General features: G+C 32.1%; 1 protein-coding gene across 10 annotated transcripts in view; it reads left to right on the forward strand.

Moving 5' to 3' along the window:
* The window catches only part of mrj (DnaJ heat shock protein family (Hsp40) member B6 mrj), an 87,886-nt gene that overhangs the window by 58,725 nt on the left and 9,787 nt on the right, over window positions 1-19,374 (forward strand). For all 10 annotated transcript variants that reach the window (XM_076394460.1, XM_076394462.1, XM_076394458.1 and 7 more), the window contains one exon: window positions 8,416-8,525. In XM_076394460.1, the coding sequence (XP_076250575.1) occupies window positions 8,461-8,525 (65 nt within the window). In that variant the 5' untranslated portion in view covers window positions 8,416-8,460. The remainder of the gene's footprint in view (window positions 1-8,415; window positions 8,526-19,374) is intronic.

The following is a 19,374-nucleotide window of genomic DNA, read 5'->3' on the forward strand; positions in this document are numbered from 1 at the left end:
TATTCTTTAGTTAATATGATAGATTAGATGATTAATCTGTAGTTATCTACGATTGGCCGTTAACTAAAAGTAGAGTAATATGAGATGAACGATATCCAAAGAGAAATTTTCTCGTTTTTGAGTTGTTTCATGACAATTCTGTATATTTTTCTTAGCAATCACATATTTTGCTTTTCATTAATTTTAGTTATTGTCCCTTTATCGATTTCAATTAATTTCCACTACTTACACTGAGTGTAGGTTGTCGTTTATTTATTTATAGTTGATGCACAACTTAACAGTCAATTTTTTCTACCACTAACCCAGCAATATTCGTTTCAATTCAATTCAGATTCGATCCTAGTAGGCTAGCCGACAAAATCTGATATGTGGATATTTTTATTCCAGTGTATCGATATTAAATTTTTTTTAATTATTTTCGTGCTTCAGAGTAATGTTATAATTTATTCAATTAATACACTGGTTTATATAGACTGCTAAAGTTTAGGAGTCAATTCAGTTCAATATAAAAAAATGTATACATTAATCGTGAATAAAAAATAATCTATAAGCGATATACCAAAATAATTAAGAAAGTTTGGAGAAAAATATGTTTTTGGGCCTTGTTTAATTACAAAAATATAAGCACATACATTATTTATGTTGCACCTGTAGCAACATTGAGTTGAATATATGTCGACTTACGCCTGATGAATATGCCCTACAGAGTGGAAAATCAAATATTAATGTATCTGGAGCTGAGATGGACCATCGGCGGTGAAGGCATATTTAAAGAAAAATCAAATCATCTGCTTAATCTTCAGCTTTCTGTCCTATATGCAATTTTTTGCGTTTATTGACTCAAGGCAATTTTTGTTTATTGCGCATACCCAGAGCCATGTAAAAGCATCGCGCATACGAGGGTGGTATACCTTACCGGTAGCGAAGTGAGACTAAAAATACTGTGGAATTTTTGATTTTTTTTTGATTTCAGGATCAAGTTATATTATTTTCAGGATTCAAGCTGTAAAAAGTTTTCTTTCGATTGCTTTGAAAATATAACTATAGCCTTAATTTGATTGTATAGTGAAGTGTTAAAATAACTAATCAAAATAATTCATTGGATTAAAAGAAATATAAGTTGATTTTATCGCCGACCAAACGAAAATATATTTAAAATAGTCTGACCAGCTATACTTTGTAGACACGAAAAGTGTTTTTGTAATAATATGACAATTACTTATTATTCTACCCTAAGAGTTTTTTAATTGATATGTACATTGATTGTGGAGTTTTATTGGAAAAAGGTTTTTGTGAATGAATATTTAAATATAGTTATTTTTCGGAATACTAAAAAGTATAACCCTCTTATCGTATCCTTTATTTATCTGTTTATTTCGAAATGTTATTTATTTTTAATATTTTGAAGTCTCTTTTTACTAACGAGGGTTTATCTGGACTGGACCTACTGTTTAACATGGGTTTCGAACCACGGTCCTCGGCATTAACCCTACCAACAGGCGAGTGACCAACTTAAAAATAATCTCAGAGGGATATCCGATCTTACCCAGCCTGGTTACTGGCGTGCCTGGGATCATTTTCTTTGTCGGATTTTGCACTCTAATCTAGGAAAATCACAAATATTAAAGAATCACAAACGTACATTTTACGATCATGTTCCAGCAGGATTCGAACCAGCGACTGTCGCAACAGTAGGTGGATCGTCCTGTCGCCTTTACCACTGCGCCAACCAAGCCGACTCGAGATGTTATATTTACAAAGGATGACTTTTCAGTGATTTTTTTATTGAAATACTAAACTAACATAATTGAGTGCTCGCCCATTGGGTATTGGTTAAATGAAGCGCGCATGATTTGTTAAAAATCCATTTTTATACCGTTCACCGAGTTCGAGACAGAAAATAACTTGAAATATAAATATTTATATTAAAATATAAATGATCTTGTTTGTTTCGAAGCTTTGACCTGAATAATATACCTCGACGCATTTTTTCTCAGTTCGAAAGATAACGGATCAGAAGCCACCGCCCCGGCTTGTGTATTAAAATGTTTCGATCCAGTGCATCCAGCTAGAAGGACGCGCAGAGGACGTCTCGGCTAACTTACAGCGAATTAAACGGTTGTTAGCCGTTGTTTTGTTTTTCTTAATAACGGGATTTTTTCTGCTTTGTCGCCAGATTAGACTCTTTCTCTGCTATCGTGAATCATGTTCGTCTATTGTCCGATCTGAAAAAATACTGTTATTATTTTTATGGTACGGTTTCGTACAGTTTTGTTATAATTTGATTTTCTTTATTACTCACACATCATATCGTAAAATTAGTAAAAAATTGTAGGAACTATGATGAATGTATTTCCAGGTATTTTTTGTGACGTAGCAAGGTTGAATTCTATTGAATTTAATTATAGTTAATCCCTTACCAACTATGTATTTATATTATATAATTTATCTTATATAGTCCTGATTGACTTATTTATAAAGCAAACAGGTCTCTAGTAGATCCACATTTTATCACCAGTCACAATACAGCACAGTTACCTTTATTTTAAATCCTTTCTATTTTATATTAACTTCTGGAAACAGTTGATTCATTAACTGCTAAGCTGACTAAAAGTTCTTTGACATTTTTAACTGGGTTTTTTTCTAAAAGGTCTTGTTGGTCCTCCATATAGTTCTCTATCATTGACATCAAAATCACCACTTTTAAATCAATGAAATCAAAACCGATAATTGGGATTGGACGGAGTAAGATTCCTATGATTTTCTAATAGAAGCAGATTTATTCAAATCAAACAATAGGAAATGATCGTCAAAAATGCAATTTTGAGTGTTCCGTGATTAACATCTGTGTATAATGAATACCTCAGTAAAACTAAAGGGAAAACTGTTATTTTATATAGATAAATGTCATAACCGTCGAGTTTAACAGTTAAGTTGTTGACTGTTGTTTACATACGTTTGATATTTTCATTACATATGTTATGGAACTTACATTACATATGTTTTATACTTCCATTAATGAAAAAAGTAGATGTTGCTAATTAAAATACATTTAAGTACCTTATATTATACAGCATTGCAATTATATTGCATTTGTATCTCTATAAAATCAACTATATTTAGTGCCAATTTTGTATCGACTCTAGAATCTTTTCGCACCTAGATGATCACGCAGTTATATAGTATGTATATATTATAGTATATTAGTCATATCAATATCCAAAAAGGTGCCTTAATCTTCTAGTATCTGTCTTATCTCACATGCATGTATTACAATATCAGTATTTGAAGAGCGTCGATATTTTCAAAAAGTTATACCATTATTTTAAAGAGATAAAGGACATTCGCCAAAAGTGCAAGTTAACTAGGAGATGTTCTTATGTCTTAATAACCCAAATCGTAATAACAGATCAATTGAAAAGTCGCCGGCCTGACACATAGATGGCGCTACCAGAATTAAATCCATATGTTTTTTAGTTTCCGCACGCTGCCCCAGGAAAATCAACCATTAAGGATTGGTATACTAAGTTTAGACGCCGTGAAATGAGCACCGAAGACGGTGAACGTAGTAGTTGCCCAAAAGAGGTTGTTACCTACGAAAACATTTAAAAAATCCATAAAATGATTTTGAATAACCGTAAATTGAAATTGAATTAAATATCAGGCACTTTAAAGATATCAACTGAACGTGTACATCATATTATTCACGAATTTTTGGGTATGAGGAAGCTCTGTGCAAAGTGGGTGCCGCGCGAGCTCACTTTTGACCAAAAACAACGATGAGTTGATGATTCGGAGCAGTGTTGGAAGATGATCAAGCGTAATAAACCCGAGTTTTTGCATCGATATGTGACAATGGATGGAACAAGGCTCCATCATTTCACTCCGAAGTCCAATCGGCAGTCATCCGAGTGGACTGCAGACGATGAACCCGCTCCAAAGCGTGGGAAAACGCAACAGTCGGCTGGCAAGGTTATGGCGTCTGTACTTTGGGATGCGCATGGAATAATTTTCATTGACTACCATGAAAAAGGAAAGATCATTAACAGCGACTATTACATAGTGTTATTGGACCGTTTTAAGGGCGAAATGGCCGAAAACGTGCTGCTTCACCAAGACAATGCACCTTGTCATAAGTCAGTGAAAATGATGGCAAAAATCCACGAATTGGGCTTCAAATTGCTTCCTCATCCACCGTATTCTCCAAATCTGACCCCCAGCGACTATTTCCTGTTCTCAGACCTCAAAGGAATGCTCGCTGGGAAGAAATTTTCGTCGAATGAAGAGGCCTATTTTGAAGCAAAGGATAAACCGTACTATAAAACTGGTATCGTACAGTTAGAAGGTCGCTGTAATCAGTGTATCACCCTTGAAGGAAATTATGTTGAATAAAAAAATCTAATTTTGCCAAAAAAATGGGTTTTACTATGGTAGGTCATTTACTGAAGTGGTCTATTAAATGTCAGGATAGTTATATAACTGAAGTCATATAATAATACTTATTGCGCGCGGGCAAATTGTTGACGTTCTAGGAGATTAATTAAAAAAAACTATGGTAGGCTGGGGACTTTTCAATTGACCTGTTAGACTTCATCCGAAAATATTCATAGAATTTAGCTTATTTAGAGACATAATTATCATCTTAAAAATGGTAAAATTTCTATTAGAAATAGTGCAACTGGTAATCAGTTCAGCTTTATAAAAAAGGCATTTATAAGAAAATCGAATTATGTCAAACATATTTATCCTACGGACAACAATATGATTAATATAAAGTACTGTGATATTTCACATAACATAGTTATGTCGCACTAGAAATTAACCGGATATATCAAACCGCAGCACTGATATAAATTAATAACATAATATATTAAAACAACGAGCATTCCATGGATTTAAAACGCATAAATGTATCGGCGTTTGATTTATCACGCGTGTAGTACGGTTGCAACGACAGCTGCATGTTTGATTTCGGTTGAGTAGTTTTAATTACATCACTGGACGTTATGCAAATTTATTGGTAATTGACCCACTGTAAGGAAATCGTCTAAATTAATCGACACAAAGTAAATAAGTCCAAGCGATTGTATAATTTGAGTAAAAAATGTTTAAAATTCGAGATTTGATAAAGATCAATTTAAAGCCGTAAATTTCTAATTATGCCATTGTGAAAACATTTATAAGTGATACAATCGATTATATAATGACAGTAAATAACTTTAAGGGATTTTTCTTTGTAAACTGAAGAATTGTAAACTATTTCAGAGGACTTTTAAATTCCAGGGTATTTTTGACATATTCGGATGTACGAAAGCAGTTTGTTAAGTCAGTGAGTGAATGATGTTTTTTCGACAAATATAATCGCCTTTTAACTCAATTCATTTAGTTCAGCCAATTTTTATCATTCCTTCGAATAATACGTTTAGCCAAGACCCTCAATTGAAAATAGTCACAGGGGGCTAAATCTGAAGAATATGCTGGATTGGGTAGCAGTTCGTAGCAAAATTTATGGATTTTGCATTATCTTGGAACACTTCTTTTTCTTTAAACCAATATCAAATATGTACAAAGCTCTGAATAACATTCGTAAAACGATGAAATCAGATTATTACAGCAACAGAGGCTAAAATTCCTGATAAAAAGCTCGTTTTAAAGATAGCTCATACAGCTCACCAAAATCCGTCCAATTTGATAGTTTTGCTTTGATACAAAAAAGAATGTATAAAGAAAGCTCGCACCAAATTTCAAGTAAATCGATTCAATAGAACTTGAGATATATAAATCGTATCGATAAAATTAATTTCGAGAAAAATGCGTTTTAAGCTTTGTTTTCAGATGCTACGTCGCTACAACTATATCTCTGAGAATAATTTAAATTATAAAAAAAATCTCTTAGGTATTCCTTAAAGGGTTAAGCTTTGAAAATATGAACAAAATAGATTTTTTTAAATTTCTGGATCCCCTTAACTTTGCTGGCTTCATGTTTCGTAAGAATCTGTCCATTTCTAGTACATAACAAGTTTTGCAGTCATCATGTTCATGATTCAATAGATAATAATAATAATTCAATAAATTCAAGATAATCGTTGGGTGCTATGAGGGTTGGTCGAATTATAAAAGTGAATCATTGCTTTAAAAACTCATAATTCTTAAAATAAATAATTTTGTTTAGAATAAGGATAATGATTTTAATTTACAATCTGATAATTAATCAGATTATTAAATTATATTGCGGATTAAAATAATATATTACATATTCAATTTAATAATAGAAATTATTTAACAAATGTAAAAACGTAATGAGTACAATTTATATAGTGTGGATATAAGTAAAATTTTAAACCCATTAATCTATGAGGGGTTGGGTTTTATATTTCGGGATTCTGTTTGGTGTTGTCTAACAATAAACACAGTCGCTTAAAAAAATTAATCTCGACTGAAAATTGAATGAAATCGTTGTTAGTCTTCCAGTGACAATTTTAACAACTTTCGACGTTGACAAGATGGGATATACTATGATAGTACTAAATCATAAATATGAAATGAAATAAAATATTAAAACTAGAACTTTCTTTAAAATGAGCGTTCCATAGAGTCCTTTTTACAGAAGCTTAATTTCATTCGAATCGTTGAGGTCTTTTTTTCTAATTTTGTTAAAGAGACGGTGTTGAAACTTTAGATATTGTAGTCTGTTTTGAGAGCTATTCATTCTTTTCGTCAGGATAATTTTGTGGGTGCTCGTTTTGCTGATGTAACAATGCAGCTTTAGATTCTAATAGCTGGCATAAAACCTTCGCATGTAAAAGAGTCACTGTCAAAAGGAATCAAAGGCAGTACCTCAAAGCAAATTCTTTAAAATTGTATAGTTGCAAAACTGTTAGAAATTGCAATAAATTTTGTACTTACTATTTAAACATTGGCTAATTGAAAATTAGAAGACAAGAAGGACAACCTAAGAGTTACGACGAAATTTTATAAAAATGTTTGGTTGTAAAGAATGGGTAGTGTGACAAGACAGAAGTGATCGTAGATAAATTTCTTTATTTATTTATTGTTTTATTAATGGTAATGTGTATCTATAAAGCATATAAAATGTGTACCTTTTTAAGTTTGTATCTATAAAATGTATATTGTAAAGTTTTATGTAAATTAGGAAAAATGTAAATAGTTCATTCTACAAAACACATATACCACATTTTGGGGAAACTGGGATATCTACCTATCATATAATTTTTGCCGTCCAAAAATTCCCACTTGGGGTAATAAGTAATCAAGAAGGTGTGCTGGGCTTGAGTATACGAACCTGCAAGAATCTGTTAGCGCTTTTTCATCGAACATCAAGAAAGATACATTTGCAAATGTTTTCGGTTCCTTGAAAATGTACCAAATGTGTAAAATGTAATGGGGGGGGGATCTGGTCCAACCTATTGAACCACCACTAGGAATTAGAGGGAGGAGCATCGCGAATAAAACCTTATAATCATCTAATCAGTAGTTTTCGGCCTTTCTTCCGTCACGTAAGGTCTATTAGATATAACGTCTAATAATTTTGAGGTAACAATTCAAATTCAGTAAGACAAATTAATCTTTAATTTATTGACAAATACTTACAATATACCAATCAATAGAACTTTAGTCATCTAGTCATCATGAAACATCTTCAGTTCATTTTATTATCATCCCAAAACCGGATTCCACAAATAGTTATAGCCGACTATTTCTTAAGTAAAGTGGCCAAGTAATCTCCACACGGTACACTAAGAGCTTTTAATGACTAATCTCTGCCACTTGTGACACTGACTCCCCCCCCCCCCACTTGATCCTATTCAGTCAAGTGATTTATCTCCAAGTTGGTAGTCAAAAATTTTATAACCACTCAAGACAACGATCTGATCTATCATCTGCTATACAATCCTGGTTTAGCATTCAATAACTTGTTATATTTTAATGTTTAAAGTTTTGAAGTTGCCTTAATTTTAAAGAACCGTTGTGGTGTATTGCCCATCATGGATAATATTTAGAAAAACAAAGTATAATACATAGAGAATAATATTAGTATAATTGAATTTACCAACCACAATATGTATTCCTCTTAGGTGGGTCTTCAGTTGAGTTCTTAACATATATTAAAATAAAAACGTTGTGTCAGTCGCACCTTTTGTCAGAAAAGTCAAATTTAAATTGTCACTTGTTTGGTAAGCGACACATTTTTTCGCGAAAGTATCAGTGAATATACGTAAATCAAACGAACATCTCGCTACATCTGTCTCTAAAAGATAAAAAGATAAGACGATAAGATTAGAATTTTACCACAATTTGTTCTAGTGATATGAGAGTCAATTATAGTTTTATTATCGCCAGTCAGTTCGTATTCGAGAAAATCGCTTTAATTTCTTTTCGTTTCCTCTGTTTCAGTAATTTGTAGTAAAACTGGGGCATAAGGAAGCCAACGGCACCAAAATGGTGGACTACTATAGAGTCCTCGAGGTGCCAAAAAGTGCAACAACTGTCGACATCAAAAAAGCGTAAGTACACATTAACTTTTTATATTATATTTCGTTGTTTATAGTAGTAGTGTATAATTTTGGTGGTTAAATGAAGGAAAAGTAAATGTATTAATTAGAATTATCGATGTCACACATATTGCTTTTTATGCTGTTATCATGGTTATCACCACACAAATATAGAAATGTTTGTTTCATATATCGTTTAATTTTCGACATTTCTATATTTATTATAATAATGTCCTCCATGTTTGTTATTTAATGTTTTTAGTTTATTTGTATTTTAGATATGTTAGAATTTTAATTATGTTGATATCTATGTTCATTTTTCTTATCTCTTAATATGGATGCCAAGATACGTGAATATAATCTTTAATAATACACCATATGTATGTAAGATGCAGTCCTTTTACCTCCACGTCCATATACTCTGGGAAATTATTTAAGGAACCATTATTATAATATTCATAATATAGTGATGAAGTTTCGTTTTTTTATAAAATATAGATAACAACAAACCATTTTCCATAGTTTTCTATGACCTTGCTAAAATATGAATTGCGAAAAAAACCTGCAGGTTTCGAAACTATAAGGTCATCGACAATTTTACGCATATCGTCCGGCATTTTGAATTCGTTGGACGGGACCTAATCTGGTGAATGTGCTGCCACACATGTGCATGTGTACAATGATGCACATAGTGAATGAAAGTTAGAAAAAATAAGATATAACAGTACATTGTTTGCTATTAAAATGTTGACATTCGAAACCGTACATTTATATTTAAAAATAGTATATTTTTGTAATTGTTTAATATGTCCATATATATTTCAAACATTCTGTGTTGATATAAGCGCTATAATATGATGACAACTACAATATAGAACACGTCATTTTTACGAAATATGCCACTATATTTTAAATTCTAAGTCAAACATTTACTGAAATAAGGGAAAATAACATTATAACATAACCAGAAATAGTTTCACTGTATGATGTTTATTAATGATGATTACGATGATAAAAAACTAACAAATGCAATATACAATAAACAAAAAACGACTTAGTATTTTAACATGTTTTTTAAATGTTAAACTAAACCGCGTATTTTTTACGTGCCATACAGTTTAGTAATTAAAACATTCGCACTTTTAATCTGTTAAATAACGTTTTAAAAACGCTTTGCAATTCTGGAATAGTCCCGAACACATTAGTTAAAGTAATATTATCAGTTATCAGTGCGTGATGAAATCTTGAAAGTTCATGCACCTATTTTTTTAAATTTCTTATTCCATTCTATTATTTCTATTATATTATTCAGCATTTTTATGAATCAAGACCTAATTTGTCTTACATACAAATTACAACTTAGAAAGTTATATTTTTTTGTTGATTTTGGTTTTATATATACTCGTTTACTTTACAGTTTGAAATATCATTTAATGTCTCTATAAACACTTGTTATATAAGAGCCGCTGACTATGTAAATGTTTTACACAATTTTCAATCACACTTTCGGCCACAGCATGCAATTCATATTTATTTTTAAGCACATTTTGTTATTTGCAATCCACCATTATATTTTTTATATATTTGCAAATGGGACTAATGTCTGCATGTTCTTCTATATCCTGCAGTCAAATGAACTGATTTTTATTCATATTTAACTAATCCTGACATTTTCCTGTGCTTTCAATGATTTCTCAGTTTTCGACTGGTAGAACACAGTGGTGCACTAACCATGATTCGAACTGTTATAGTGAATTTCAATAGTTTGTCGTGTCGTTTTTATTTTATATGTTTTTGATCCTCAGTCCCTTGGAGTTTTAGAGTCCATTTACAGATATCAACTACTGTTTCTTTATTAAATTATTATTTGTTCTTCTGTGGTTGATTTACCCAGGTTTTACGTTGGTTATCTTTTGAATTATTTTGACGGCCCTCAGTCACTAAAATGTCCTCGTTGACGAATACATCCATATAGAGTCTCTATCCAATAAAACAAGTCAGCACATCGGAATAGCGTCGCATTAACTTAAAATTTTGGTGTATAACATTTTCCGGTTTGTAACATGTATTCCCACTAATGTTTCAAAGCATTTTGTACGCATTTGACAATACCAACACAAATCGAATTTTATAGACTGATACGGTTACGTCTTCCGATGCAACAGGCAGCATTCTGTCTCTTTTCAGCTAGGGTAAAATAAGAAAGAGAAATCCACTCCGGGTTCAAAATGAATTTTACGTTTTTACAAACTGCATTTGGCAGCATGACGTGCATTGGCTGTTTCATTAGAAGGGCGATGTGTTATATTATGTGACTATTAACGGATCTGATTACGAAAACTGTCTATTCGAAGACGAGGTGGGGTGTTTATCTTAAGACTGAAAAGTAGTGATGCGTCAAACGTCTAGACCTATAGACTGTTTAGGTTATGTTGGAATATATTTACATTTTCAATGTCGTTTTGTATCGCCGTTCAACCAGTCCCCTCTTCTTTCTGTAAAATAAAATGTAAAAAAGCAAAATCGTTTGATGACCATTTATTCTCTTAATGACCTTTCCACTCTTCAATTGCTATCATTAATCGGTAATGCAGATACCAGCGGAATATTTGTCGATAATCTTCTCGATATTTTCCTATAATATATTGATTTTAGACACTCTTAACCTGTTAATTGCTATCATTATTTTAAGTTGTGACGTTATTTAAACTTCTTCCTAAATAAATAAATACTATTTATATGGATTATTGATATTTTGTTCCATCTCTTTTTAACTTTTCCATGTTTTTTATTAGAGATTGATATTTTTAAACTGAATATTTTAATATAGATAGTCTATAAAATTTTATACAGATGCGTATGTTCTGCATTTTAGTATATTTTCTGTTAATACCGATTAGGAATCAATATTAAATTTGTTGATTGCAATGTGATGTAATTATTTTGCAAAGCACTGACCAAACGTTAACAGCGGTTTCTTCGTAACCGAACCAAAGTATTTCGAATCCTTGCGAAATATTACGCGAACCAAATCTATTACAAATTGACAAAATAGACCATGAATAAATATTGATGATTCATAGCCATGTCAATAAACTTTAGTAACATAACAACGTGGAATAAACAATGGAAATAAACAAACGTGGAAATTTGTATTATCTTCTACTGCTACAGATTTGCACTAGCACTATACTACTGCGTTCCTATGAACGTCGTTCAGAAAATATGTTTATTCCGTATACAGCCATTAATTTGCTCTCTTTAATTACCTGTTTGGTGTTGCCTTTATTTATATCTTTTATTTAAATTCTTAGCGATTCGACATTCACAAGAATTCATTATGTATTTGCATCTGTTATCGTGTTGCGATGAGGTGTAAAATGATGAGAAATAGAAGATTGTTGTTTTTCTGGCACATTTATTAGAACCATATAAGACGCATTATTCAGACAGACAAAATAACGACTTTTTGATGACTAATTAGTTTATGTGATAATAAAGAGAGCTTACAACCACATTCAGCAAAGAGCAATTTGTATTATTTTATGCAGAATGTTAATTGGTGTCAGTGCTTCTGGGTCGTTGACTGACTTTAAATAAGTCGCCTTAGCTGTCAAACATATTTTGTGAAATTTCTCGGAAAAAGTTTGGATTAAAAAGTGATATTTTGACTATGCAAAGGATAAAAATTTGTCTATAGGCGAAAGGAGATTGCAAGATCCTCATGTGACTTACCGTGAGATTAAGTCATCCTTGGGCATTAGTATGACAAACATCAATAAGATATTGTTTGAACATTTAGTCGTGAAAAAAAAATGTTTATGTTAAATCTCGCATAATGTTACAAAATTTTAAAACGCTCGTGTCAATTGAATTAATACATGGCCGAAGCAAATTAAATAAATAATAATTATTTAAAAAAATATAAGTATATGAAGAAATTTAAAACCTTTATGAAGTTTTAAACTTTTTTAAGTAAACCATGTGTTACCATAAATTAATTATTTCGACTTTGAGTTTTTAAGTTTCCATCGGATGCGTTTTACCCGAACGCAATAACCGCCGATATTTGGTTAGGATGAATGATTTCATTCAGCTTATTTTGGTCAATTTTTTTATCTCGTTCGGTTTGTTGCGCGATTTATTACAAACAAAGGAAACCGCCATTTTAATCAGGCAATTTTTTTGTTTAATTGATAATTTAGAGAATGTAATAACAATGTGGCAATTTAGCAATTTGTTATTTTAAAAAAGAGAAATGTTTTGTTGTGGAAATGCTGTAATCGATGTTTTGTCATGCGGTAGCGATATCTGCGTTTTTTCCAGTTTTTCTTAGGATTTTCATCGTTGTTTGATCTTTCGTATCAGAGTCCGAACAAATATTCGACTGAGCAGTTTTAAGAGTTAATAGTAGTTTATGTCATGATTAATCTATATTAAGTTTCGTATTTTTTTCGCGTCCATATATTTTATCATAGTATAAGTGCACAATCCATCAAGCTAGCCAAATATTGACCTTTAATTTCCTTTTTCTTTATATTAATGGTTTTGTTATTTTGCAACTGGATTGGGATGATATATTTATGATTGTAAAGATGATGCTAATTATTATATTAGACCTTTGTTATTATTATTCTTTGCCGGTTTGGTTGACGCACTGGCCGAAGCGACAGGGCAGTCCCCCCTACTGTAGCGATAGTCGCGGATTCGAATCCTCTTAAAGGCATGGTCGTAAATTTAGGTTTGTGAATGTTTGTAATGGTGATTGTCCAAAAGGAAAAGGTGTAAAATCCGACAAGGAATATGATCCCAGTCACGCCATTAACTAAGTAAGATTAGATGTCTAATGGTATCCTCTAAGTTGGTTACTCGCCAGTCTGTAGGCTGGTTCGGTTCCAAGTTCCAAAGACTGGTTCGGAATCCACGTTAAGCAGTAGGCCCAATACAGATAAACCTTAGTTCGTAAAAAAGAGACTCTAAAACACAACAAAAAATTATTGTTTTTTTAACTAGTTGGTGTTTCCTATTAACTAGTTTAAGTTAAGAAACGTTTTTTTTATTTTTCCAGGAATTTTTGTTTCATTTTTCAAAAAGCTGTCAAACAAGTTTATTTTTAATTGCAATAGTACAAAAAATACTTTTTGCGTCTCGATGCTTATACCAAAATAATTTACTACGCTTTATTTTGGTCGTTATCTTCATTGGTCAAGCAGCTTTGTCGTGAATGTGGCTGTCGAGACATGTCTCGTGAGCCGTGTATCCATGAGCATCATCCATGCTTAGATTATTTTTAAAACAATTTGAAGGAGTTTGAAGTTGAAGAATATTGAAACTAGACTAGATTTTGTAGAAAGATGAGGCAGAATCCACATCACGATAATCATTTTTGATAGGCTATATATTTTTTAGATTCATTCTAATTGCCTTTCCTAAGATCTATATCCATCAATTCTTTGAAAAATTCTGCGAAAAGAATAGTTTGTTGAATATACCAGACGTTTTTATGATCTTGATGAGTAATTGCACACGTTTCTGTTTTGCGTACTTTTTCTTCCATATTAATATTTTTATTAGTTGGGTTTGTTTTATATTTACACAAATAATAAATAAGGAAAGATAATTTATGATGACAATTTATTGCCAACTCTCAGCGTGCATGCAATGTGCAATGTTCAGCATTATCTCACTGTAGAGGGATTTATAACAACACCTAATCTCATGTGATGATCAACGTTATATTCCCGCAAATGTTTTGGTTACGGTAATATCAAAATTAAAATGTAGTTATTTCTCGCAATTTTCAACACTCAAAATACTGTCATTTTTGTGGTGATTACTAGTCTTGATGACTATCAAAATGAACACTCATATTGAAACTTATCATTTTGTGATTAATTTATTGAGAATGAGAATGTTTTTCGTAGTTTTCATATAGTTCAAACTTTTGGGAGGTTCTAATATCAGCAATACAACATGGAATCATTTTCATTTATGAATAACTGTACTGATTTGATGATTGAATGGTTTGAATTCATATAGTACCATCTTTTATGCTCTCTTATTAAACGGGCATTCTACATTAGAGGCAAGGTTTAGAAAAAAAAAAGATTCATTCATTTTAGATTGCTAAAACAAAAAAAAAAGAAAATTCTTAATCTAGAGAAATGCTGCTATAGTATAAAGTCAAAAATGTCAACAATTTTTTTCACCAAATTATAGCTGTTTTTTTTTAATATTTCCGAATTTTTTAAAAATATTAAAAATCAATCGAAGTTGTACGATAAAAAAGTGTATAAAGCGGGGTCACGCCGAGTTTTAGATCGATTCAGTGGAAGTTGAGATACGTTAGCTGTTTCAAAAAGTAGTTTAAAAATATCGATTTTTCAAATTTCTAGCTTCTTTAGAGTTAGAGAAAGTAGTGGTTTTTCTAACTAAATCATTTACATTGCATAGTCCATATTATATTTTTCATTGTGTTTTTCTGAAACAAGTATAGTTATTCTTTTTAGTAGTTTTTGTGAGCATGAATCTCATTTTTGTTTAAACCAACAATGAAATTTCACACATCGTGCTGTAATATTTTTTAAAAACATTTTACAACCAATTAAATATTTGCACTTTATCATGCGTTTTTTCAATGGTCGTTAATAAATATTTTTTCAAGTGTTACTTTAACATTGACGATGATGAAATAGGACATGAATTATCCTGTATACACGCTGTCTAGGCGAACAGTTTTGAGCGCTGCGTGTTTTTTCTTAAGAATTCAATCGTCAGCACTTGTCCGTATTTGGTTCGTTTCCTTTTTGCAAATTGAACAAACGTGCTTATTCACCAGAAGGTCATTTCCTGCGCGATACTTGCCCGAGAACTGCTGATCCAGCGTTAGTCATCGTTTCCTTCGATAGTCGATTTTATAAGAATGACTGTCTCGAAAAATCGATATATAATTAATTCTTTTTCATAATTTAACAAAATCACTGTCGTTGGCTCTTTGTTTATAAAAAATGGAAAAGGTTCATGAAACAGGGTATATCCTCTGTATGTTCTTATTCTTAGCTAGAGCAACTTAGGTGTAACGACTTTGAGGCATGTCGAATTTTACGTCATGGAATAACTGTCTACAAAATACCCAGAAATATAATCTCAGTTGAACACGGGCGAGGTACTAGCAGCGCCATCTTCGAAATGATAACGATTATCTGGCAATGCCGAGACGTTTATCTGGGATGTTATTCAAGGGTAGTTTCAATCATTCAGTCAATGACCAGCGCTCAGTTCAGACATGCCACCATCAACTGTCCAAGCCTTGACTTTCACAACTTCAATAAATAATGCTCACAAAATGTAAACCATAACTGTTTCATTTCGTTTTACCTCCATTCACCGAGCCATATAAACATACCCTAAATAGGAATAAAAGACGATAAGCATATAAAAGATATTCACAAATATATTGATCAAATTATATTATATTTCCAATTAGAAACTTAATTATGTTCCACCTCTTTTCCATATGGGTGTTTTATTGACATCTGATCTAAAACCGAAATTTTAAAGGCATTTGTCTCGAAACTACTACTTTATTTTCGAGACGGTTGATTCTCATTCACATTATTAGACAAATTACCAGAAATGAATATTCCGACATCCTCAATGACGAATTTATTACTATGACTAGGATACCAAACATTGCCATATTCCATATTCGTTCATACACACAATCAAAGAGCTTTAATCTTGGTTTGAGGAGCCTCAGAATATAATAAAAAATCTTCCCTGACCAGGAAAATCGCCAGATCTCAACATAATTGAACCGTTATGGAGAGTTTTAGAGCAAAGTAGATTTTCATCTCCTGCATCATTGAAGCAACTGGAGGATGTTTTCGTGTAGGGACAATAATTACAGTTGTTTTCAAAGCACAAGAAAGAGGGAGGCTCAACGTCTTATGTCATAAATATTGTACATATAGGTGTTCATATTATTTTGTCCATTTCCTATATATTACAAAAAACTTAAGAGGTTTAATGAAGCTTTTAATTTGCAATAAAACAAAATTCAATTTCAAAGATATTGATATAAAGTCATAAAATAAACATATTGGCATCCATCATCATTTACAGTTATTGCTTGTTGCGTCGTTTTTTATTTAATTCTGTTTGACGTATCGTTTATACGTTCTCATTTTACACATGTTAATAACACTAACAGTAGTTAGTTCAAGTCCGATATGATCGATATCGCGTTTCTCCTGATGTATCAGTTCTAATAAACCGTTTTTTGTTCTATTGCAATGAAACACCCACCTGTACTTGTGTAATCCTATATCGTCTGTTATGTGGTGTTGAGAGTGGTCGTTACTTAACAACTGGTAATGTAGCCGGTGTTAAGTAATGTTTTTCTGCTTATTGCTTTTATTCGGGGTCAACCATCATCAAGGATGCAACAAAACGACGGTAGTACCATCATTGGGATATTGTTTAGTATGTTTTACTAATTAAACAGTAATTATGTAATACATCGATGTCATTCTTTGTTAATTGTTATTGTGAGGTAAGTGTAACGTGACCAACGTCTCTCTTTAAGCCACCAGAGAAGTGTAACCTTTAGGTGGAGAAATCTAAAGTAATTTACTGATAATTGTTTAGTGAATTATTCGCTTATTTGAAACAACACGATCATTTCACAACACGATCACAAATTATTTCGATTGTGATTTAGCATTGCCAAACAGTGTTTTGAAGTCTGTGGCTACGACTAGTTGTGAGCGACCAAAGCTTTTAAAATATTCCGAGGAAGTTTCAATTGAGAAGATGAATGCGTAAAAAATCACAATCGAAATAATTTCTGGCATCTATTAGTAATTGTTGACGAAATAGCTATAAACTGAACACAAAGAAAAATCCAAACAATGGTTTTATTGGGGAAAAATAAACTAAGATAACATTATCGGCGATGTTAAAGGCATATTAAAATCTTAAGTGAGTTACATAAGTTATATTAAATGTTTAAGAGAAAATTCTTTTTCCATTAAGACAATGAACATATGTCCACTTGCTTCGTTATTATTTCAATATTGGATGATTATTTCAATCCAGGAGTTAGCATATGAATCGTTTTTTCGCATCAATATTTGTTGATTTTATTATTTTTTTGTTTATAAATCTGCAAAAAGGGCTGTACGACATCCATTGCTGGCGTTAGACCTGTGAAACATAGCTCTTTGGGGTAAGTTATGTAGCTCGGCGAATGAAGGTAAAACGAAATGAAACAGTGGTGTTTACATTATGTGACCGTTATTTATTGAAGTAATATAAAAATGTGGAAAATATAAAATAGATAAAACGGATGGCAGTGATGTTACCTGGTGACGAGGCTTGGACAGTTGATGGTGGCACGTTTAAACCAAACGATGGTCGGGTACTGAATGATTGGAGATACCCTTCAATAACATCCCAGATAAACGTCTCGGGGTTGCCAGCTATTCGTTATCGGATTCTAGTTGGCGCTGCTGGCACCCCACCCGTGTTCAACATCTGGGATTATATTTCTGGGTATTTTGTAGACCGTTATTCCACGATGTAAAATTTGACATGCCTCAAGGTCGCTACAGCTCCATTGTATCAAAACCTTTAGTTTGAGTTTTAGAACTAGAAAGGTTATATATATATATATATATATATATATATATATATATATATATATATATATTATTTTTTAAATCAATAGTGAATTTGATTACTGACCATCCTATTGTTTATCCAAAAATGTGTTAATTTTGTCAAGGGCAAGTATTTATCAAATAACCCTTGTGTCTGGTTTAGAATGAAATAGTTTTTTTAAATTTAGATTAAGTTGTTCCAAAATGAGTCATATACAATTGTTTTCCAAATTGCATTTAGTTTAAATGGTATTTTGTTATGTTTTTCCAGATCGTATTGGAAATGAAGTCATTCTATTAAAATGTGACAAACAAGTGCATAGTTGACGAATAAATTTATAGGTGCAGATTGCAATGCTTTGAACCTTTCTGTCGGATGAAAGGAGCTGAACATGAAAAGAATTCTAAGAATATTCGAATTCTGCGTCAGCAACCGCATCGATATTTTCTGAAATCGCTGACTATAGAATGATTGATGATGATTTTAATAATTTCAATTGAAGATAGTTTAAATACCTGTACTTATATGCAGTTAGGAAATAGAACTTACACGAACATGTTGTAAATAAACAGCGGTCAAAGTGACAGGACGGTCCTCCTACTGTTGGGATGGTCGCGTGATTTGAATCGGGAAGATGGTCCCAGTAACGCCGATAACCAGATTGGGCAAGACCGGATATCTTTCTGGATGATGTCTAAGCTGGCCACTCATCAATCAATAGGCTTAATGCTCAAGATTGTGGTTCGGAGCTCACGTTAAATAGTAGGCCCAGTCCAGATAAATCCTAGTTGGTAAAAAGAAATTCAGACTAAAATACCAAAAAAAGAAAAAAATATCGCAGCAGTTGGAATATATGACCTTAATTCCTGTATATTTTAATGATTTCGGTTCTGATTTATTGTCTAGTTATTTCTATTCATCTCTAAAACGTAAAAATAAATTGTATGGTCACCGAGTAATGTCGCTGTTCGACTTCGGACGCGTTTGGCATAAGAGCGTCCCGGTTTCATGTTTGCGTACATCGCTATTATATTATTTCTGGCAAATTCTACGGTGGCCGATGATGATCGGTCATTATCACTCGTTAATCTGGCGAAGCCGTTTTAATAACGCAAATTAATGACGCGCAGCTTGTTTATCGTTATGATCCAACTATTGTTGCAATTGACGCCAGTGCATCTATCTGAATGAGTCCAAA

The sequence above is a fragment of the Rhynchophorus ferrugineus genome, unplaced genomic scaffold (genome assembly GCF_030347505.1).
Source record: "Rhynchophorus ferrugineus isolate W39M unplaced genomic scaffold, kcgeb_rfMv2 rfM2, whole genome shotgun sequence".
In the NCBI taxonomy this organism is placed as follows: Eukaryota; Metazoa; Arthropoda; class Insecta; order Coleoptera; family Curculionidae; genus Rhynchophorus; species Rhynchophorus ferrugineus.